General features: G+C 40.2%; 3 protein-coding genes across 5 annotated transcripts in view; all 3 read left to right on the forward strand.

Annotated features, from left to right (window-relative positions):
* The first annotated feature begins 2,249 nt into the window (after window positions 1-2,249).
* Window positions 2,250-9,772, forward strand: unc45b (unc-45 myosin chaperone B). Its single transcript, XM_023413561.2, has 20 exons — window positions 2,250-2,377; window positions 3,073-3,234; window positions 3,340-3,376; window positions 3,493-3,668; window positions 3,992-4,081; window positions 4,205-4,372; window positions 4,701-4,866; window positions 4,982-5,152; window positions 5,281-5,452; window positions 5,561-5,861; window positions 6,107-6,201; window positions 6,482-6,623; window positions 6,709-6,849; window positions 6,975-7,102; window positions 7,469-7,535; window positions 7,708-7,821; window positions 8,084-8,199; window positions 8,314-8,431; window positions 8,559-8,714; window positions 9,377-9,772. The coding sequence occupies exons 2-20, from the start codon at window positions 3,073-3,075 to the stop codon at window positions 9,647-9,649; spliced, it is 2,793 nt and encodes a 930-aa protein (XP_023269329.1). The 5' UTR covers window positions 2,250-2,377; the 3' UTR covers window positions 9,650-9,772.
* A 91-nt stretch (window positions 9,773-9,863) lies between these two features.
* On the forward strand, window positions 9,864-14,869 carry LOC111660312 (uncharacterized). 3 transcript variants are annotated; one of them, XR_015437698.1, is made up of 11 exons: window positions 9,864-10,835; window positions 11,608-11,692; window positions 12,592-12,678; window positions 12,768-12,833; window positions 12,910-13,143; window positions 13,897-13,926; window positions 14,016-14,060; window positions 14,251-14,286; window positions 14,374-14,470; window positions 14,577-14,636; window positions 14,731-14,869. XR_015437698.1 is itself a non-coding variant. In XM_023413525.2 (10 exons), the coding sequence occupies exons 3-10, from the start codon at window positions 12,672-12,674 to the stop codon at window positions 14,795-14,797; spliced, it is 606 nt and encodes a 201-aa protein (XP_023269293.1). In that variant the 5' UTR covers window positions 9,864-10,835; window positions 11,608-11,692; window positions 12,592-12,671; the 3' UTR covers window positions 14,798-14,869. The 3 variants fall into 3 exon arrangements, 2 of the variants coding, with proteins under 2 accessions (XP_023269293.1, XP_023269297.1); XM_023413525.2 differs by lacking the exon at window positions 14,251-14,286; XM_023413529.2 differs by lacking the exon at window positions 14,251-14,286 and having other exon boundaries at window positions 12,768-12,827.
* Window positions 14,870-16,180: 1,311 nt separating this feature from the next.
* The window catches only part of pip5k1bb (phosphatidylinositol-4-phosphate 5-kinase, type I, beta b), a 33,352-nt gene continuing 25,683 nt past the window's right edge, over window positions 16,181-23,849 (forward strand). The window contains exon 1 of the mRNA XM_023413444.2: window positions 16,181-16,405. The gene's annotated coding sequence lies outside the window, so the exon portion shown is untranslated. The remainder of the gene's footprint in view (window positions 16,406-23,849) is intronic.

Consider the following 23,849-nt stretch of genomic DNA (forward strand, 5'->3'; position numbering starts at 1 on the left):
TTCAATGATTTTAACACAAGCAATCTTTTGTAATTGTCAAATAAAATGATATAATAATCTAAAAACTAATTAATAAAGATAATAAAGCACCTTGAGATAACTTCTGTGATTTGGCACTAAATAAAAAATGACTTGACTATATTTATTATTTATTGTATCAGTTATCTCCCCCTCTCACCTGACCTGAAAACATATACTGATTGATGTAGAAAGTGCAACTACTAGTGTGATGACATCCTGATATAACTCTTCACTAGGTTCTATTATAATCTATTACATTCTAATTAATCAATTAATTAATTAACATACATGCTCATTCCTGTTTACATTCACAGTGGGTCTGCAGCCCATCCCAGCATGCACTGGGCAGGAGACAAACACCCAGGTAATCAGTTCCCTGCAGTATTGTATTGTTCTCTTATATTATATTTTATTTTACCCAAAACAATAAACAATAGACACACTCATTTTTAATTCACTATATCACAATTCCTGTGGGTCAGAGGTTTACATACACTAAGTTGACTGTACCTTTAAACACCTGGAAAAAATCCATAAAATGATGTCATGGCTTTAGAAGCCTCTGATAGGCTAATTGACATCATCTGAGTTCAGTGGAGGTTACATGTCAAAGTATTTTAAGGCCTACCTTCAAACTCAGTACCTCTTTCCTTGACATCATTGGGAAATCAAAATAAATCAGTCAATCAGGTTTATGCTTGAGAGCAATTTCCACACGCCTGAAGGTACCACATTCATCTGTACAATTGTACGCAAGTAGCCTATAAGCAGTGTTATACCACTCAGAACGGAGACATGTTCTGTGTCCTAGAGATAAACTTACGTTGGTGTGAGAACAGCAAATAACCTTGTGAAGATTCTGAATGATACACATTAAAAAAAGTATCTATATCCACAGAAAAATTAGTCCTATATCAACATAACTCGAAAGGCTGCTCAGCTAGAAGTCACTGCTCCAAAACCACCATAAAAAAAAGCTAGACTACAGTTTGCCACTGCACATGGGGACAGAGATCTTACTTTCTGATAACAAAAACTGAACTGGTCGGTCATCGTGACTATCACCGAGAAAAAAGAGGGAGGCTTAACACCATCCCAACTGTGAATCACAGGGGAGGCTTCACCATATTGTTGCTGCCTTTTCTGCTGAAGGGACTGGTGCACTTCACAAAACAGATGGCATCATGAGGAAGGACAATTATGGAGATATATTGAACCAACATTTTGACACATCAGACAGGAAGTTAAAGCTTGGTTGCAAATTGGTCCTCCAAATGGACAATGACCCCAAGCACACTTCCAAAATTGTGGCAAAATGGCTTAAAGACAACAAAGTCAAGTTATTGGAGTGGCCATCACAAAGCCCCGACTTCAATCCAATTGATAATTTGTGTGCAGAACTGAAAAGGCATTTGCAAGCAAGGCAGCCTACAACCCTGACTCAGTTACACCGTCTCTGTCAGGAGGAATGGGCCAAAATTCCAGCAACTTATTGTAAGAAGCTTGTGAAGGCCCCCCGAAACATACTACAAAGTGTATGTAAACTTCTGACTATTATTCTGACATTTCACATTCTTAAACTGAAGTAGTGATCCTAACCTACCTAAAACAGGTAATGTTTATTAGGATTAAATGTAATAGTTTAAATGTATTTGGCTAAGTTGTGTGTAAATGTCTTACTTCAACTGTACATTTATGAGGATCCTTGTTGATATAATGCATTCTCTAACACCTAACCCTTCCCCTTACCACCACAACTAAATACCTTAACCCAACTCATGTGGCGGAAGAACATTCTCTTTCTAGAAGCTACCAGGTCCCTCTGTGGTTCTACAGCTGTCAGTCCCCCCCTCCCCTTACTGTCTCCATACACACACTCTTTTAAACCCCCCTCCCGCCACTTTGGTATCAGGCATTTGCTGGTGAGTTCTCAGCTGTCTGTGCCCTAAATAGACCTTATCAGGAGCAGACCATCTTTGAGGGGGGTCACTCTCACAGAATTTTTTTGAATGGGAAATGACTGTTTTGTTCATAAAGCCTTGGGTAATTCAAAGAAACTGGAAAGATATTTGCTGTAACACATGTAATCATTGCTTATGATGAACTTTAGTTCAAAGTTGCATTTAGGGACTTTTGCATGTTTGAAATGAACCCCTATGTGTGATGGATGGTCCACCTTAGTCCCACCTCATTGCGATCCCAGTATAAATATAAATTGAGGCGTTGGCGGAGGAAGGTTACACAAGACAGAAAGAGTTTGCAACAAACACTGGAGGTGCAGACCGTACACGCGGGAGAAAAAAACAGAAGAACCTAGAAGAGGATCAAGCAAGACACACAACAGACAATCCTGAAGGTACTGTACAGCTTCCACAGAGACCTTTTTTTTTTTCTTTGAGGAGAAGGGCACAGAAGGGGGATAGACCATGTTTATCAGAGGAGCAGGAGGAGATGGTGTCTGTCCATTGGGAAAGTGGCATTTGTTGCAATGCTCCAACTGGGGTACGAGACCATGCCCAAATAAGGCCTGAGGGGAGGCCATTTAAAGTTAGAGATAGCATGTGCGTGGCCATTTGCTACAAGAGACCCAGGTCAGCAGGACACCTATTAGCAAGAATGGTGAGAATAAAAACATTTCTATTGCTACGGTATTTATAAATATTCTGCTGACAGATTATGATTGCTGTTCTCCAGGGCTGAATGTGAAATAAGTGTCTGTGCTGTACATGTATATTGGTTTTGGACTGCGTCTTTACTTCTATTCTAGTGCTCTTTTACCTAAAATGACTGAAAACGTGTGATATTGCTCAGTAGATTTGTTTTCAATCTTAAGTGTGTTTGAAATATTTGTCTTTATACCAGTTTACTCAGGTATTAAGCTTCAATGGCCTTATTTTGGTGAAAATACTACATGTATTGAATGACTGATGATACTGAAATTCCTCAATTCAACAAGTGATGGCTGTCAATTTAGATTTTACACGAAACAGTCAAATGTTTTAGGATCTGAAGATTTTATATTTCATATGTTATAATAACATTTCCTACCAGATGGGAGACCCAGTCCAGTTAAAAGACGACGGAAACAAGTTCTTCCAGGCTGGAGATATCGACAAGGCCATTGAATGCTACACTAAAGCCATCAAGGTGTGCAAGGACAAAAAGGTGCTGGCTGTCATTCACAGGAACAGATCTGCATGCTACCTAAAAAAGGTAAGCAGTTTGGTAACGCACAACATACAAGCACCAGATGAACTATAATTTGTAATTCTTCTGATGAATAGACTTTCATGTAAAAGTTTCTTTTTTTTGTCATAGGAAAACTATGCCAATGCAGCATCTGATGCATCTAAAGGTAAAACAATAAATCTAGAAATTTAACCAACACCAGTTATAGTATCAAACAAAAGAATACGAACACTAACTGAAATCAAAGTCCACAAGCTCATTATGGTTCTTCCCCTTTTTTAGCAATTGATGTTGATGCAGCAGACATTAAAGCCTTGTATCGGCGATGCCAAGCTCTGGAGAAGCTGGGAAAACTAGATATGGCTTTCAAAGATGTGCAGAGATGCGCCACCATCGAACCAAAGAACAAGACCTTCCTGGAGACCCTCCGCAGGCTGGGGGCAGACATCCAGGCTAAGGTCAGCATTACACAGACCAACACATCTACACACAGAAGGACTACAGACATCACTTTACATAAATGCATCCAGCATTCACTAATCTATAACATTAAATCAGCGCTGCTAGATTTATTCTGCAGTGATCTTTTGGCTGAAAAATATTATAATCGCGATTTTCTTGTGGGATGAAAATTAAATGTTTGGATACAAAGAAAAATGGACAGATATTTACACTAAACCAAAACTAACTAAATGCACATGGCAGGGAGATGCCAGCATCATTTGTCCACTGTTGCTTTACTGCTAGAGGAAAGTTTCACTTACATTTTTCTTCTCCACAGCTCAAAACAACATTCTCCACAGATTCGAGGGTACAGAATATGTTTGACATTTTGCTTGATGAGGAAATGGAAAAGGACAAGAGAGAAAAAGTAGGTATTTTTGTTATTGTTTGAAGAAATGAATCAGCTTCCTATTTTTTTAGTGTTTAGTCAGGATGCTGATGCAAAGTTCATCTTCTTTCACAAAGCACTACTTCTTCTTTTTATGTCTAGGCTGCCAACAATCTTATTGTGCTGTCGAGAGAAGATGCTGGAGCAGAGAGAATCTTCCAAAACAACGGAGTGCCTTTGCTGATCAACATGATTGAGACAGGAAAACCAGAAATGATCCTGGCTGCTGTTCGTACATTGTCAGGAATGTGCACAGGACACAAAGCTCGGGTGGGTGCAGTCTTGATCATAGTCTCATTGAACAAACAGACAAGCAGGTCTATTTCCCATTAAGAGGAAGCACTTGGTGACAAGGAAAAACTTACTTTTACGAAGCAGTAACTTCAAGCAGAATCTCACTCAGTGAAGTCAAGTGAATGTGAAAGTGAAAATGAAATGTGCATGTGAATCCAGAAAGCCTTTCAACATATACAGCCTTTTCCAAATACAATCAGTCTTTAAAAGAACAACTCCTTTGATGCTCTTAGAAATAAGAACAATATTATTTTCATGGCATTCTTCTCACAAAATGTATATTTCTTTTCACTCCCCTAAACAGGCCATGGCTATTATTCACATGGTGGGTGTTGATAAGATGTGCAGCATCATGGCTGTTGACAATGAGGAGATTGCACTGGCAACCTGCAACCTCTTCCAGTGCATTAATGACTCGCTCACTGGTGGAGATACCAGGGAATATGGGAAAGAAGAGGCCTTGGTTTTGGGTGAGACAGAATCCTCCTCTGTATCTGTATGGCTTAAGGTGGTGCTACTCTTTTCTTTTTTTCCCAGCATTACTGACTGAGACATACGGCCTTTTATCTGTCTGTCCCTCTGCAGATGCAGCTAAAGACCTGAAAACCATTCTTCTCTCGCTGCTGGAGATGGTTACTAGTAAGAAAGTGTCTGGTCATGGCAGAGACCAGGCGCTGAACCTCCTGACCAAGAATGTACCTCGCAGAGACAAAAAAGAGAAAGACAACACCAAGGCCCTCTTCACCATTGATCATGGTGAGCCAGACAGCTGCATCATGTCACCTACTTGGTTTGAGCTACAGTCCATTGCCGCATCCTAGACCCCCTGACACGGTGTATTCGGCAGATAAACATGTATATGCATATATGTGTTTGTTCTCCAGGTCTGAAGAAGATCCTCAAGGTGTGTGGTCAGGTTAGTGAACTGCCAGACCAGCTGTCCATGACGGAAAACACACAGCTGATTGCCAGCGTGCTCCTCAACAAGCTCTATGATGACCTCAAATGTGACCCAGAGAGAGCCAACTTCAAGGACATTTGTGATGAATATATCAAGTGCGTACATGAAATAGAGATCTCCCATTTACAGATTTTGTATCCAAGACTTTTCGAATGGAGACCAAGTTATTTTTCTTTCCTTTGTTCTCCCCTTCTTTTCTACAGATCCAAAATTGATCCCAACAACATGGACAAGACCATTCACGCTGTCAACACTATCTCGGGGCTTCTGCAGGGCCCCTTTGATGTTGGTAACGCCCTAGTGGGACAGCAAGGTATCATGGAGATGATGGTGGCGCTGTGTGGCTCAGAGCGTGAGGTGGACCAGATGGTTGCTGTGGAGGCGCTGATCCATGCTTCCTCAAAGATGAGCCGGGCCTCTTTCATCATTACCAATGGTGTGTCACTGCTCAAGGATATCTACAAGAAGACCAAGAATGAGAGGATTAAAATACGTTCACTAGTGGTGAGTGTGCCTAGGAAAGAATAGAATATAGTGGGAGCTTATTATTCAAAGACAGGCCAAAAATGATTTTTCACCACAGCCCACACACAATAAAGAATAGTAATACAACACATGATGAAAACATTGCAGTTAGATGTATGAATAATTCAAGACAGTACAGAAAAGTAAAACCTATTCACTTTATTACAAGAATATGAAAGAGTTTGATTAGACTACACAACTTGTCCTGTCCATGTCCTCTCCAGGGTCTCTGTAAACTGGGTTCAGCTGGAGGTGATGATTACAGTATGAGGCAGTTTGCTGAGGGCTCCACAGAGAAATTGGCCAAGCAGTGCAGAAAGTGAGTACTGACACAATTTGTAGAATCTAGCAGATTATCATATGTAACATTAGAAAAAATGTTATGTAGAAAATCTGTGAGAAAAAATTAAACCGTTAACAGTATTTTTGAAATATATGCTAACACCTTATTAGTTATTGTCTAATTTTGATGCAAAATATCTTATGGATTTAATTCCCAAAGTAGGCTTCATAGTCTCAGAATATTGTTGTACCTTGTAATTATAGTTGACATCATCACTATACACACTTGCTGTTAAATGTTTCCTTTTTTACTCCAGGTGGCTCTGTAATCCCCAGATTGATACCAAAACAAGGAAGTGGGCTATCGAAGGTCTTGCATATCTGACCAATGATGCTGACGTGAAAGATGACTTTGTTGAGGATGAGCCTGCCTTGAAAGCCATGTTTGAACTGGCCAAGGTATGGACATAACAGCCTGAAAGAAACATACAGTATATCTGATTAGACATTGGTAATAACCTCTCTCCTTTCTCTTTATTTTTAGTCGAAGGATAAGACAATCTTATATTCAGTAGCTTGCACCCTGATCAATTGCACTAACTGCTATGATAAGAAGGAAATCATTCCTGAGCTGGTCCAGCTTGCCAAGTTCTCAAAGCAACATGTTCCCGAGCAACACCCTAAGGTAAAAAAAAAAAAAGAAAAAGAAACTGTACCACTCTCATAACACAGTATATACAAACTGGCTCAGGCACAGCAGGAAATGTTACTCATGCATACACACACAATTTGCACACTCTCTTTTCTCAGGACAAGAAGGACTTCATTGAAAAGAGAGTGAAAAGGCTCCTGAAGGCAGGTGTCATATCAGCTCTTGCTGTCATGGTCAAAGCAGACAACGCCATCCTGACCGACCAGACCAAGGAGATGTTGGCAAGGTGGGAGAAGCATGGCATATCAGAGTGACGATAAGGCATTTTCTGTTCCAACAAACATATTATATAACTAGAGCACCAAAAAAAACCAAACACCAGACTCATGATATCATCGTCATGAGTCATCACAGTTATCTCATGACAATGATATCATGACATCTGTCATCGCCTCTGACGCAGGCTTAGCTGTAAAAAGAATGGCGTTTAATTTTTTAGGCATGCCATTTCCATTTGCGTTAAATGTTCCATACAGAGAGGAGGGGAATTCAATCTAAAACACAATTAAATACATCAAATGTCTTGTATATTCCTCCAGTTTAAAGAATACTGCAAAATAGATGATGGCCCATTTCTATTTTTTATCTTCAGGGTTTTCTTGGCATTAGCAGACGATCCAAAAGATCGTGGTACTATTGTAGCCCAAGGTGGCGGAAAGGTGAGTGATAGAAATGGAAATCAATGTACATGTAATTAAGTCATAATGCAGTGACAGAAGGATTGAGGATTGATCATTTAAATATGTTGTACTTTTTACGTTAAACTGGTTTAATACTATTTCCATATTGTTTGCCACTGCTTTTTTTTTTTAAAATCTAACTGTTGCGCAGGCTTTGATACCACTTGCTCTGGAAGGGACAGATGTTGGGAAGGTGAAGGCCAGCCATGCCCTTGCCAAGATTGCAGCTATTTCTAACCCAGAAATCGCCTTTCCTGGTGAGAGGGTAAGCCATGAAAAGGAACTGCTTTGTATTTCTGTGTTGTCCCATTTGAATGGGAGTGAAAATTCTACTGAGGCACAACATTCTTAATTCACTACACACATTTCCTGTATTTGCTTTTCTCTCTGTATGCTGGAAAATGATGCATAATTTATTTGTAGTTTCTGATTGCTATAATAGTTGTTGGTGGTTTACATTACATATCCCTCATAGCTCTACAAGGGACTTTTTAGAATTCTTATTTCAGCTGTTCTTTGCTTGACAGGTGTATGAGGTGGTGCGACCTTTAGTTAGCCTCCTCCACACAGACAGAGATGGGATGGAGAACTTTGAGGCTCTGAAAGGCCTCACCAACCTGGCTGGTTACAGTGAAAAACTAAGGTGACGCCTCTCAGCTTCACATGATATTACAATCACACTGTTACAACAGCTCATTCATCAGCTTTCAGTTCTTGCTTTATTGTGGTTATACTGTCTATACTGTTTACTTTCTAGAGTAAAGATTGTGAAAGAGAAAGCTCTGCCAGAGATTGAGAACTACATGTTTGAGGAGCACGACCAGATCAAACAGGCTGCCACTGAATGCATGTGCAACCTTGTGACATGTAAAGAGGTGAGAACAGACAAGTAGCTAAAATCTTCACATAATAACTGATGATGCATTATCAGCAAACGGTGTGTAAACAAAGTTTTCTAACAGGTATGGCCTCGTTAAAATTGACCAACTCTGTGTGTCATAGGTCCAAGAACGTTACCTGGAGGATGGCAATGATAAGCTGAAGCTGCTGGTGCTGCTATGTGGCGAGGATGACGATGATCTTCAGATAGCCGCAGCTGGAGCTCTGGCCATGATCACTGCTGCTCAGAAGAAGCTCTGCAGCAAACTGACCCTTGTGGTATGTACAACAGTATTCACTAGTGTCTTTAGTGTATAATATGAATTGCAGTGTCACGTCAGAGTCTATTATAAAGACATGTGTGCCCCATGATGAAATTATGAAATCCCCTGGTTAGCTTTCACTCGGGAACATCAGTGATTTACTACTGTACTTCTGTAAAGCTGGGAGAGGGGACAGTGAAGAGAAGGGAGAAGTGAACATAGTAAAATGGTCAAAATGGAAGCAGCAGGGACTTTGAGCCCCTATAAGTCTGCCTCCAAAACAGTGAATCCTGCTCTTCCCATAATGCAGCTCACTAGCATATTTTCATCCCCTCACTGCCTGTATTTCAAACTCCACAGCCCCAGTTTGTTACACAGGATGCTACAGGATGGCACATGACATTTTTTAGGTAGGGGGTTACCCTGTGTCTAGTAAACTTATAGTCATGGGTAAAATCCCCTGGGAGATCCTCTTTAAAACAAAAAGAAAAATAAATACACAAACCCTAACTTACTCAAACCCTAATTTTAAGCCTCAGATTCCACTGTTCAGACCTGTAGGTGTTCAAAAGGTCAAAACTACCAAGTTTAAGGGAGTGTATGACATTTTTAACTCATTATTCACACACTTTACAGTGTTACTTTGTCACTGACTGAGTGACTAATTTCTCCCAACAGACTACCCAGTGGCTGGAGATCCTGCAGAGGTTATGTCTTCATACCAACCCTAAGATCCAGCACCGTGGCCTTGTGATTATCTACAACATGCTCGACTCAGATGACAGTGAGCTGACCAAGAAGCTGATCGAGAGTGAGATGCTGGAAATCCTCACAATAATTGGCAAGGCAGAGGACAATCCCAAGAGACAGGAGCCCATCGACACAGCACGCACATGCCTGGTTAAAGCTATGGAACTTGGTCTCATCAAACCCTTCAGCAGCCCTTCCTAGACTACTGCCAACAATCCAAACGACAGAAATGGACCTTTTTCTTTATATCCTCTGTTAAATAGAGACTTTTTTCCTCCAAATGCTTTTTCCATATCAAAAATATTAAAGGATTCATCAACCTGGCTCCAAATCTCTATAAAGATATTGTCACACAGTGTAGCCTAAACCAGAGCCTTATTTTTAACAGAAGCACAAATGTGGGATTTGCCACCGATACATAATTTTGTTCTTGTTTTTGCTGAACCATGACTATGAATTAATGCTGAAAGATTAACCAGGTTACATGAAGCTAACAGCTCATAATTTCAGTTTCACTTCAGAAATAATACATACAAACAGACATAAACTCAACGGTAACTAAGGAAGTGTAAACTTTCTTGCAAAGGTTCATGCTTTTTGAGTGAGAGTGCTACATGAATGAAAAAAAATGGCATGATTAAGTGACTAAATGACATGGTTCAGCATTTCGTTGGAAACGCTGACTGCACGCAGTCAATGAAACGTAATTACAGCATTTCCTGTGACCAAATGCACAACAGAGATTAAAACAATACGTGAAGTGATATGCTGGCATCATTAATTGACACAGCAACATCAGATGTTTATTGATGGTGATAAAAAAAAGAATTGGACTCTGGAAAACAGGAGGTGTTGTAACTGAGAAATTCGCGATCTAAGGTGTTGCCTTCAAGAGGGACATGCCAGCATTATAGCCTGCATATAACCACTGTTTTTACTCAATAATGTGACAATTACGATCATTATCAGTAAAGCACTGCACGGTAACTGCGGTGCAAGGTGGAGTCTTCCAGGAAGCGATCTGTCCTGATGATTGTGACTGTCCTTCACTTACTGTAATGGTGCACGTTCAAGTAAAATGACTAATAGGGTAGGGTGGTAGTGTTATTGTTTCTATCTCTGCTGCAGGATTGATGACAGTGAAGTTAACGGAAGGCTGGGGCTAATCTTATTGGAGCTTTCTTATACCAACTAGGTAGGTAGGTTGGGTTGGAGATGAACAGACTGACTATATAAGACATTATATCGATAGACCCCTCATAAACCTGCTGACTTTAACACCTGCTACGAACTGCTCATAGAAGTTCGCCTGTTCAACAACTTTTTAAGGAGACGGAACACCTGCACTTTATATCGCCATTAACCAGAGCGGATTATTGAAAGTGAAGTAAGTATACTACTCGGTGCATACTTGTGCATGGTGGTGATGGGAGGAAAAGCGCTGTGTACATTTAGTCTTGCTGTAAAAGAGATCTGAATAGAAGAGAGGAAACTTGTGTGGAGGGAGAGACTGGATGTGGTCGGAGGTGATGAAGGGAGGATTCTTGATCGAGCATCGCCAGCTTAAAGTTTGCATGGTGTGCAGAGCGTTGGCTGTAATCAGTCTATCTTAAATAAACTGTGCCCATAACCTGTCTGTTATGTCAGCATCCAGAGAAGAGTTTACAAAGACTTCCAGAGCTATTTTAACTGTTTATATAAAAGTGTGCAAGGCTTTAAATGAAAAGTGGTCTGACGATGGCGATGCTGTTTTTTTGGTGCAGAGTGTAAAATAAAGAAAATAAATGCAAAGAAATGACACCCCCCCCCCCCCCCCTTCTACGTTTGTATTAGATAACTGCCTCTGATGCTGTCACCATATGATCAGAATAACAACGAGCATACTAAAAACTGATCACAGTTACCACCGGATGATGAATTATCTGGACTCTTTGTTTTCTGTGTGGTGTGTTACAAAATGCTTTGTACCCCATTATTGAGGGGGACTCAGGCATGCTGGGCTTATGTTTGCTGTTGATTTGATGCCACTTTGGCTTTTGTGTAAAATGAAAATTCAGTAAATTCAATCTCTGTCTCTGTCTCTGTCTCTGTCTCTCTCTCTTCTCTCTCTCTCTCCCTCTCTCTCTCTCTCCCTCTCTCTCTGTCTGTCTGTCTTAAAGCTACTGCACAGACGAGTAGACTTTAAAGCACAAACCACTTCCCATCAACAGGAACACTGGCTTGGCTCAGTGAGGCTCGTCGAAAGTGAGTGTCAATTTTGGTTCGTGTTTGTATTTGTGTCTCTCATATTCTTCTTGCTAAGTTTAGCTCTGCGGTTGCAGTTCGGCTGTCGTTGTTTGAGGTGAGGTGTTAGTTTAGTGTTAGTCCCGGGACCGGGAGCAAGTTAATAATTTCCAGGGTATGAAACTGTCAGAAACATTTTAGCCAACATGTCAGAATGAATAGCAGGGATTTCCCTTCCATTATTAGACTTGACACATGCAAAGTCCTGCTAGACTGTTCAGTGTTCACATAACGTGTTTGGCCGAGTGACTAAGTCTAAAACCAAAAAAATGTGCTGAGACACGTTTTGCTGTCATTCGTGTGAGTCAGACTCCCTCCTTCATCCCTCACATACACAGCTGCAGCCACAGTGAACCAGGGGAAGTCTTTAAACAACCCCACAGATCCGGTGTGGAGACCTTTTTTGCCACCACAAGTAAATTCTCGACCAAAGAGACACTGAGAGTCCATTAACGCAAACTAGCCAGTATGTCGACTTTATTTTACTATTATTGTTTATGTTTAATGTATTTAGTAGCCTTTTATATATATTTATATATATTTTCACATCATAATTCCAAAATCTGAATATTCTTAAGATTAACTTTTAATTTTTTATTTTAAGATTAAAAGTTCAGCTCTTTGAAAGGGTCTAGGCTCCTTGCATTAAGATGCTATCATTATATGAGTGGCATAACATGGACTTGAAATGTCAACCATGTTTATCGCAAATATTGTCCAACAAAATAAAAGTAGTTATGGTGACAGGCCTACATATGGGAAAATGTATAGAGGGAAAAGCAAATCAGGATGTGCTGTGACTATATAGGCTCATGAAGATCAAACTGACTAACTTTAATGCTGAAATGTATATCCATCAGGAAGTGCGAGGGGAACAACATATGTGGCAGTGAGCAGGGTTGGATTGGGTTTTGTGATCCAGAAAGCCGTCACAGCACTCATGAACTGTAAGTTTCTGATAATTCACCAACTCAAACTGTGTTTAAAGACAACCACCAGAGAGCCTTCGCTTTAATTTGTGTTTTTGTCTTGACAGTGCTTATCTCCCTTCTGTTGCTGTTGGTTAGTGGTGTGCAGTACTTTGCAGTCACAGCAGGTCATGGTATACATCTTCTCATGCTTATAAGATCGTTATTATTAGATTATAAGATATTTCACAGATGTGTTGTATGTTACAGGTGGAAACACATCTGTGTATTTCTGCGAGGTTCCAGGATGTGCTTCCAATGTGACAAAAATATTTTGCAAAGACGAGCTGGTCGTCACTGACAAACACATTCCAGACTGTGCAGGCCACCTACCACCACCCAAGTCTGTTTGTCAGCATGATGGTCGGGCATTCGTCTCCTCCAATACAGATGATCCCTGTGAATTTGAAGGGGAGGCTTATATTGAGACCAGGAAGTGTACAGGTGTTTACTTTTACTTTCTAAGGCTCTTTATGTAGGCCTACTGTATAATGCGGTTTTCTTGCAATGATTCTACCATTCTTCAATTTAAAATTTATTCTCAATTTATATTCCTACAAACTGCACATATTGACTTGCTTACATGCACATTAGTATCCCTGTTCGGATGGAGTTTTTTTGGGTTGATTTTTATGTGTAAAATTGCAATTTTGATTTACATGTATTCTTATTTAGATGTGACCATTCAATATGTGACGATTTCAAACTTATTCTGTTAATCTCACTGCTAATTTTATGCTGCTGTCGTCCGCTGCTGCTCTTGTTGCTTCTGCAGCAAGGATGCAAGGATTCATCAGTCCCAGCTGAGGGTGCTGTTTGAAAACATTTTACTTTTCAAGGGAAATTCCATCACTGCTCACTGCTAAAACTCAACACCCACCTTTTAGCTGCTAAACTCTCTGGTGTCACTTTTTTTTTTTTTAATTTTAAATCTGTACTCTTCACAAAACACCTCTAAATTAGGCCCTAAATTAATATTTATTCCCTTTGAAGTGTGTTTCTGTTCAATATGCTCCGTAAGTAGAACACTGATGATACTGGCGTTAAATGAGATTTTTACACTCAGCACATTTTCTTGATTAAAAACTAAATAAATAATCCTATTGTATGTAGTTGAATATCTTCTCTGGTGTCCAGTAACCGATGCTGTTCTGTCTGATAACACTTTGTAACACTTCTTGTGTTTTTTTCAACTAGCCACCAGTGACATATGTTCTCTTACCCGTGGTAAGCTTTTCCTGCAGATACACACTTTATATCATGCTGCTTGCTGTTTTGATATGATCATTGATCATAGTTTTTCCTCTTTCCTCCAGATACCAAATCACCAGAACAGAAATCCCTTGAAAGCATCTGGATCGGTAGGTTTGAACACCAGTAAATCTGATATTTAGCCTGCAATCACCATGTTTCTTTTGCCTCTGGACAAGTATCTGTTAATAGCATCATCTTTCTTTCAACACTTTTAACCCATGTCTTTTCTGGCTTTTTGCTACTATTTAAATTTGCTTTACTTGCTTTGCCTTTCTCTATCTTCTTGCTTTCGCTCAGGACTCAAATGCTTGTCTTTCAAATGCTGACAATCAGGTGAGATCTACATTTTACTGTGTGTTGTATTTATTGTGTATTTATACAATCATCTTAAATATTCACCTCTTGATTCCACATGTGTAGTGCTAATAGTCCTGGTTTCCCTGGTTTCCCTGGTTTGCCTAATTATACATATATATAAAAAGAGACAAAACAGAGAGCAAAATCCACAGGAGGGCAGGTAAAGGAAATAAATCATTATTCACAAAGTTTCTTTATTCATATGTTTTGTTGTTTTGATATCACATTACCAACATGTTCTCGTGTTTAATCTGAACTTGTTGCAGTGACTCTGGTGTGGCTGAACCCCTAAGAGACATTCAAAGCTCTGGAAACACCAGTGAGAGGTTAGTGAACATTAAATACGCATCATATAGGCCATAGTATGTGCAAATGTAGATGTAAATATGCTCATTTAGAGGGGACTTTTTACTCCTGTAGAGATACCTCTGGTGCTCCTGGATTGGATGACAGCAGCTCTCTTTCCCAACGTGACCATGGAGCCTGAAGTTCTGCAGCTTCATTTTTATTTTCCTGTTTCATTTTTGCTTTTAATGTTAATAAATATGTAAATATGAAACAGGCTGCCTTTTTTTGTTATTGTAACCCTAGCGTTCTCCAGGCTCTCTGGGCTGTGGGTGACAAGCGGGCTACAATTTTCTTTTAACTGTCTTCTTTAGTCACCCCCAACACGGTAGGACTCAACTTTATTCTACTCTTAGCAGGACATGTGCATCATACATTCATGATGTGCATTGAATAGGCTGTCACATTCACACTTATCCTCCTGCAAACAATGGCAGGTGGGAACCAAAAGTGCTCCACACTAAACGGGTTGTAAATAACTAACTTAAATGTTACACCTGCAAATTACATATGAAATAATAGGGTACTGCAACTGATTATGAAATTATATTATAAACTCAATGAAGCAATATTAGTTAATAAAATATTAAAAAAATAAATAAAAGGTTATATTATTGTTGCACAAATGTTCACCACAAGTTACTGTATATTAATATGTTGCACTAAGTGTCAGGGTTGCCAAATCTATCTCATGCAACAGAGGAACAAAAATGGGAGTGAGAACACAGCTGGTTATGGAGGACCAGGCATGTCAAAGGAAAAGTGATAAAGCATTTCCTTAATTTCATACTATAATTGGCATTAAAAATAGATTAATCCATCAATAAATACTCACCTTTTCAAGAATTTTACAAATGAACTATTAAGCCATCAATAAATACGATCATTAATACTCATAAAATGCACCATTTGTAAATACATTTATTAATGAAAGCTGTCTGATTGGTTGGAGAGCTAACCAGTGGGTATTACCAGTACTGAAGGCACAGAGTGTCACAGAAAGGCTAAATGATCAAGCTAATTGATTAGCTAAAAGGAAAAGGAAAATTTGAAGAAATTTAGGAGTGAATCCAGGAATGTATTCCCACTTATAAAATGCCCTTTCAAATATTTTTTTTCAAATTCCATTACATGTTCACGACTTAATAAATATATTTACAAATGGTTTATTTAATGATGTTTTATGCTGTTTTTAAATCTTAAATATTTACTGATGGGTTAATCGCTCATTTATAAATTATTTTTGCAATTCCTATTTTTTGATTCCTATTAAAATATGAAATTCTGGCAATGCTTTATTAGTTTCCCCGTGACATCCCTGGTCCTCCATAAACTGGGAGAGAAAACGGATATAATATCAGACTAACTTTGGGTAATGAAATTAGAGAAATTTGTTGCTGTGGGCTCTCCACTCCTGCTCAGGCCTGCCTGCAGAGGGCGTCTCGCTCTTCATATCTCTATCCAGTGGCGCACTGAATGGCATGGTTGTATGTAAAGAGGCAGGGCAGGGACACGGACACACACAGGGCGTCTTGCTGCTCGCAGTAGAGGAGTGAGTCTTTAGTAGTCCACAGTCTGCCTGTGGTAGAAGTAAACACTGCGTATATTATTCTTCATCGCATTCATTTATCGGTTGGGGATTATCTGCTTGAGGACAGACCTTTCTGTGAGGACTGCAGCAGCCACTCTGAGGGGAAATATTATTTCTACTCGACACTCAAAAGAAGACGACTGTGTGGTCAAGACTACTGTGAGTTTGATGCATCATGCGGAACACTACAGGCGTCTTGTAAAGGTTTACAACGCTGACACACACAGAAAAAACCACCTTGCATACTGTGACATTTCGTGTTTCAGAGTATCACTTCTCAGGTTGTCTGTCGCGACAGGTGAAAAACTGGAGGTGTGCGCTTCCACTGAAGCGAGTGATCCAGCTGTTCAGTTTCCTGTTGAGAAACGGGGTTGTCATACCCTGAAAAAAAACCAACAAAAAAAAAAAAACAAACACACCTGATCTTAGCATAGAGGCTGGATTTCTCTATCAATTCCCCTCCAACTCTGAATATGTTTTGTATGATTGGATAAAGGGCAGAAGGTCAGATTGATTGTAAGCATAATGTTTTTCCTCTTGTAGCACAGTTTGAATCACATTTGAAGTGAAGGTGAGAATAAATGTGGTGGTGGTTCCAAGTCATTTGAAGTTCACCCTTGAGCTCTAAATTAAATTCTTGCTGCTATAGTTCAAATAAAGCCTGTTGTAGGACCAGTTTGTCCCACGGTGTAGCTATTGGACAGTCACTTTTCTAATTAATGGGGAAGTTTTTTTTTCTTGTCTTTGTTTAAGTCACTGTAACTCTGCCTTGCACATTTAGTGTGAAACTGGAAGTCTGTCCAGTTTGATGGGAAATGAGGCAAGCAAGTTGAAGGTTGTGTAACACAGTGAGGGGCAGAATCACTTACAGGACAATAATGGAAATCAGACCATAACATCCTGGTTCGAATGCATGTGGTATAATTCTAATGTGAAGACCTCTTCATGTTTAGATATTGTTATCAATTGGCTCAGTTGAACTTTTTGTGAGCCAAATAACTGAGAAACTCACACAGCTGCTTGACACCCTTGACACACTGTGCTGTAGATGAGGTGACAGATTTTCTGTATATTGTCTGGGTACATTATTAGAAGCTGCACAAAGTGGACCAGCCTCTTTCATTTACTGGCTCAGTATCTGTCACATTAACACTGCTCTTTACAGTGAACTGCTACATTTCTCCTCTAGCTACTTGGCCGCCAGGGTCCTCATGATTCTTCCACCCTGACCCGTCCCACCACCAAAAAAATTAGCTGGGCTGTGACTGTGAAATAGCTTCATCAGTGCAAAGAGAAAAAGAGATATCTGGTTAAGTTTGTGAAAGCTGCCCGGCGCTGAGGGACGCTGCGTTCGCAAGCTCAACAACAGCAGTGTTCAGTGAATGATCTGGACTCATTGGTTATCATTCAGTGGCAGTTCAACTGTTGGGCTTGTGTTTATTTGACATTATATCGTTGACATAATACTGAATTTTAATGGACAAAATTATATTTGTGTGTTTGATTTTTTTGCTTTGTCATAATGACGGATGAAAAGTTTTGGCACGTTATGATTTAGATTTTTCTTCATCTGAGGATCTTGAACAACTTTAATGAGAAATGTTTCCCTTTGGAAATAACGTTTTTTAATTAATGCAGTAGAGTTTTCTGATATAGCTCTGTGTGTGATTTATTTAAACTGTAAGCCATTTTAGCTGAAAACATCAGGTCACAGGGCATCCTGGGGGTTCAGCTGGCTGAAGTGTAAAGTGTCATCGCTCTGTCCTGGGTCTGATTTTGCCCTGTGACCCTTGTCATGTTATAGTCCTGTGGCTCTGCATGACAAAGCAGCTGACTGTTCCTTGAAAAATTTGTCTCACACACTGTCACTAATTTGGATCAAAGTGTGTGTGCACCTGTGTTTGGAGAAAATGAATTTATCATGCAAATCTGACTGGCTTCCCGTCAGAGTTTAGCACACATATGTTACACAGGAATATGAGCCTGTGGTTCCCTTTATGATCTCCCTGTTTTCTTCCTCATTTGACTGGGCGGCAGTGGAATCGGTCCAGCTTGGGCCAGGTTGGTCAGTTTGCCGCAGAGGATGTTTGAAAGGGAAAATGGCTCATGCAAATCCCCCTGCTCTCTCTTTGGGGATAACACCTGAGCTCTTCTGCTGCGCTGCACACTGCCCTTGTACTGATATGTTGCTTGTCAGAGTGAGCAGCATCTGCACATTATGTAATATTTTCCATTTGAGTAGCAGCAGAAGTGCCACAGCACTGCAGAGCCAAAACCTTGTCAAGACACATCATATTTACTTTTTGACCCTTAGCTTTTTTTCCCCTTCTTGGGTTTTAGCTGTGGCTGATCAGAGTCTTTCTTAAATGAATGATTGTATTGTGACAGTGACTGTAACTGTAATCAATAACACTGGCTCAGAGCAGAAGGCCACATTTTTAAACCAACATTAGTGCATCTTTTTCTTGCTGTATAAGCTTCCTTTGAAGAGGTAGCACAACAATTAACAACTGTAAGGTTTTTAGTGCTGTCTTGTGATTTTGGGTCAAAGAGCACTCTGTGCACTGTGCTCGTACTGTACCATGGGATCCCAGCAGTGATAGGACCAAAATAACAGGCATATGAGGCTTATTAAGACAGTTACATAAGTCAGTGCCCTGAACAGTAGTTCACAGCTCTCTTTGCCTCATTCCTGATAATGGACTGACTGACCCATGTGCCTCATGTCCGCACGCAGGGGTGTGCCGCCCCCCCCCCTTTGCTAGGTCCAGTTACAGTTAAGATAATAATCTGATAAAAGAAATAAAAAGCCACACTGTGTTGTGATAATGAATTCTGGCACCTCATAATGTTTGTGTCTGTTTAGTGTGAACTCTCTTCCTACTACACCCACTCTAATTCTTCTCTCAGAGGATCCTCTCTCACCACCGTCTACAGTTATGCTCTGGGCCCAAGTGCTAATGTGCTACGTCCCAGCTGCAGTGAGCTGAAAGCACGACAAGACTGTTTGTTTTCTTGCCAGAATTCGCCATCTCGGGTTATTCAGCACCCCGTCAACATTTTTCTTGTTTCCTGACTCAAGTTTAGTCGTAAGAAAGGAGTATATGAAAACAAAAGTTTCTAATTAATGAGTCTTGTGTGTTGTGCTGCTTAGCTGTGTGAGTCAGTACCAGGCCTTTAGGGGCTGCTACCAATTATTACTTTTGAATTGGTTAATCTTGTACTGTTGTGGTTAATCAATTACTAAATTTGTAATTTATCCTATAAAATGTCAAACCAGCAAAAAGTATTAAATTCACGCTGACGAAATTAAAAATTATTGCAACATGATCACACAATATAAACATTTTTGATTGAAGAATTCCCTTCTAGATATGTACTGAGTGAGATTTTATATATATATACTGGGGACACTTTTCCAAATTCACTCTATTATATCTTTGGTATTTCTGTGCATCAATTTCTTGTTACACATGCGCTGATACTGACACTGATAAATCGGGGATAAGCTAATCATAGCCATCTCGAAGGATCTATATCTGTTGAGCATTCACTAGCATGGTTGGTCTTTTTACTAGATACACAAAATTATTCATTACTCATCAAAACAAATTGATTATCAGTAGTCCAACATATTACTGGACCGACTGAATCAGTGCTCCAAGCATCCTCAAAATATTTTAAAACAAAGAATGAGTTGCACTTTTTCCAGGGCGAGCAGTATGAATCAGACCACTGCTGAATGAGAAGAAGCTTCCTAGTATAAACCCCAGAGAGGTCGGTGGGCAGTTTGACCAACAGACTCTGTCGACCTGATGAGGTTTGGCCTCCACACTTCTGTTCAGCTGTGTTGAACCTCTACCTTAGCATGGGCTCTCTCTCTCTCTCTCTCTCTCTCTCTCTCTCTCTCTCTCTCTCTCTCTGTTATCTCTTTCTTTGTGCTCATTCATCAGCCAGGCTGCGCTCATGTCAGCACATACCACGTACAGTACTACTGATAGCCAGCAGGACTCAGTCAGGACTTTATAATTAACTGCCTTTTATTATCAGTTCTGAGATCAATGTTCACCTTGTCAATATGAGATCTGTTAGAAAATGAAAGCTAGAGTATTATACATGTTATTTGCCACAGCACACAAAACAGTTGAAACACATGACAAGCATCTCCTAAAGTCACAACCTTTTATCTTGTGTTTATGTGATTTGTTTATATGATCAAGTGCAAGTGCTCGGCAGTAGGTTAAAATAATCTCATGTTTATGCAAAATAAATATTGGCAAGATCAGCATTTGCATTGGGACAGCATTAAAAGAACATAAATAGCATGTTCATAAATGTGGTGAAAATAGATGATAAGATAAGTTGATATGTGTTCGTTTAAGCTTAAATCCTTGAAATATAACAAGTCTGGACTTAATTGGCGGACTACAGTGTCAACAATCTGCTGTAAATATGTTCGGATGGCAGTGATCCATCAGTGTTTTCTGGTTTGCTCATGAAAGTGAAATAAAGTCAAAAGAATAATTAAAGGGACACTCCACCAATTTGACACATGAATATCATTCATGCAGTCTCAGCAGCACTAACTGAAAACTCTTGTATTAAGTCGTCTGTGGCTCTTGACCCATTTCCTTAAGTCTCAGGTAAAAAAAAAAATCTCAGCTTGAAGGCTCTAATACTTCATTTGTAATTTGTAGCACTTCATTGGCAAGTGAAACAGGTACAAACAAACAGCGTACAGCTCCTTTTAAATTAATTTGATTTATTTCATTAGTGGCAATATTGGATTTTATTTTGTTATAAATGTGGTTTTTCGGACACTGCTGTTGTTCTTTGCAGCAAGTCAGAGATACTGTTGAAGTTAGAAAGTCCAGATGTTGTTGATTTTTCCCACTCAGCTCCTCACAGTTATGGTTTGAACAATATGACATAAATACAACTTCAAGAAAAGATACTATTGAGTTGATTTATGGGAAATGAGTTTTCTGGGAACTAAAAAGACAGGATATCACAGCCACTGTGGCATAGACATTGAATACCCCTTTGAGTGAAGATAAACTTCTGTCACGACGGTCCAGATTCAGAGCATTTTATGTAATCTCCACATGACCTGGCACATATCCAGTCAAAGTTTCTCTGCCCGACTGATTCCCCAAAGTCACGTTCGTAAAGAGTCATGTTAATCTTGGGAAGATTGTCTACTTATGAGTCAGGGTCATAAGCCTCCTTGGCCCTGCGGCACATCAGCACCAGCTTTTTAGAGGGTGAAAAAAAATCTCCTAAAAGGACGCCTGCAGGGTTGATTGGCTCATAATTGTTCTCCTCTGCGTAACGATTGGTTGGTTGGAGGCTGCTGGCAGAGCGACACGTTGGCAGTCTCGCAGGAATTCAGATTATTTGGAGGTTGTGATGTTTGTTGTTGTTGTTGCTTGTTGTTGTTTTGGCCCTGCTGAGAGCGCCCCCCGCATGTCCCCCTCCCACTTTCCTGCCCTGGTAATGATGAGGTTTGCGGAGGCCCACTCGGGGGACCCTATATTTGTGAGTCGGAGGGAGGGATGACAAAATGAGACGTGGAGGGGTGGGTGAAGACAAACAAGTGGGAGAAAAGAGTTAAAGAATGTCCTCATATCAATAAAGGCAGGGCAACATACTCCTTCAACCCCATGATTGACCATTTCTGAGGGTAATAAACACAGTCAGTTGTATCCACAGAGATATGTATAGGTAATAAACCTGCCTGTCACCCTTAAAAAACAGTAAGAGGACCTTTGGACTCCAGGGCAGGGTGTGAGTAAAACTAATCTGTGCTTCGCTGGGATGGACAAGTCTCTCTCGTCCTCTTTGTGTCATCGAATCTTGTTTTCCACGACACGATGACACAGTAGATATCACTGGCGGTTGAATATGATATTAATCCTGCTGTGATACGTCCTGTCGTGCTGCAGTGTATCGCTCCGTCAGGGCAGCCTCTCTCTGCCTCTGTGTCTGTAGAGAACATCTCTGTTTTCTCTCCATATACTCAGCTGTATGTTTCCCCCCCACCCCCCACTCCCTCAGTTGAATCATGTGACTCTCTGGACACAGAGGGTGACCTCCTCCTCGCTGCTTCTCATGCAGGGTGGAACTAGAGTGAGACACTCTCTGAATTACAAACACACAGGCCGAGTCCTCTCCCTCTCTCTTGTGTTCACGTCATCTTATGAAATGAAATATATTCACTTCTTGTGATTGTATACTGCCACTGATTTTTTCATTTCTCTTGTCTGTCCTACAGGAAATAAAAATGGCTTTGCTTTCAATAAAGTTTGAGATGTGTTCCTGTTGTACAGTGCCGTCGCAGAAATCACAAGAGAAGCCCCCAAACTAAATATTTAACACTATCACACCTTTTGTTCTCTGTCTGTGGTTTTCGCTTCCTTTGTCTTCCTCTTCTGTCATCTTCATTCCCTCCCTCTGCGTAGCTCTTTTTTTTTTTTCTGCTAATGTCACATCTGAAAGGTCAAAGCGCTCTTTAGGTGTAGCGCTCCTCCTCCTTTACCTCCCACCCATTGTTTCTCTTTACTTGCTGTTGTCAAAAGCTGAAATACAACCCTCACATTCAATATGACAAGTGATATGTCTCACACAAACAGCGGTCGAGCCCACTAAAGTTTTCAGATTTAGTGGGATGTTGTGCTTAGTATATACTGTACACTCTGCACTGTGCTCTGTGATGCGGAGTAGCCGTTGTCTCTGTCCTGCCTCCGCTTGCAGCATCGTGTTGTTTAAACATAGATCGCTGTATTTTTAAGATCGTTTGTCCAACACGATACATCACCTACATTAATTATTACACTACATTCGTACACATGCTGATTGTGCACATGGGGGGCACAGAGTAACATACATGCTACATACTGGATATTTTTTTTACTCCTCTTTGTTAATCCAACCAATCAATCATCATCTTGGACTGTTACTGTGGCTATAGATATTTACACACACACACACACACACACACACACACACACACACACACACACACACACACACACACACACTTTGCTCGCTCTGCAGTGCTGCATAGTGCCTGTTGTATGACTGGTCTGGACAGACACTGATCTGTAGCTGCAGCACAGCTTGTCCCTCAGAGGGAGGATGAAAACAAACACACCTCCAGAGGATACAGTGAAATATATGGAACAGGATGCACCAAAAACAGTCCGAAATAATACTGTGTTGATGTTTTACAGCTTCACCTGGTGCAGGAGGGTGAGGGTGTGTTTGTGTCTAAGACGTGTGGCTGTTTACGTGGCCACATAACCTGTATATGTGTGTGTAAGTGTACACGTTGAAACTGTGTGTATTTGCTCTGCGTGTGTTTGTGCTTTTGGCGGTCTGTTTGAATTAGATTTTTTTTTTTTTTTTTTACAAAGACAGTGTTAGTCCCTTCTCCCTCTGTCTGCCCTCCACCAAGCATCGTCTCTCTGTTTCCCTTCCAGCAAAACACATTCTTGAAATATCCACAAAAGCCAGGGGATAGATGTGAAGGTTTTTTGAGGTAGCGGTGGACGACGTATCATTTGTTTATCATTTTCATTTATAGGGCTGCTCATTTCTGCTT

The sequence above is a fragment of the Seriola lalandi genome, unplaced genomic scaffold, assembly GCF_002814215.2.
Source record: "Seriola lalandi dorsalis isolate HSWRI2012SDOR001 ecotype SW California unplaced genomic scaffold, Sedor1 jcf7180002054517, whole genome shotgun sequence".
Lineage (NCBI taxonomy): Eukaryota > Metazoa > Chordata > Actinopteri > Carangiformes > Carangidae > Seriola > Seriola lalandi.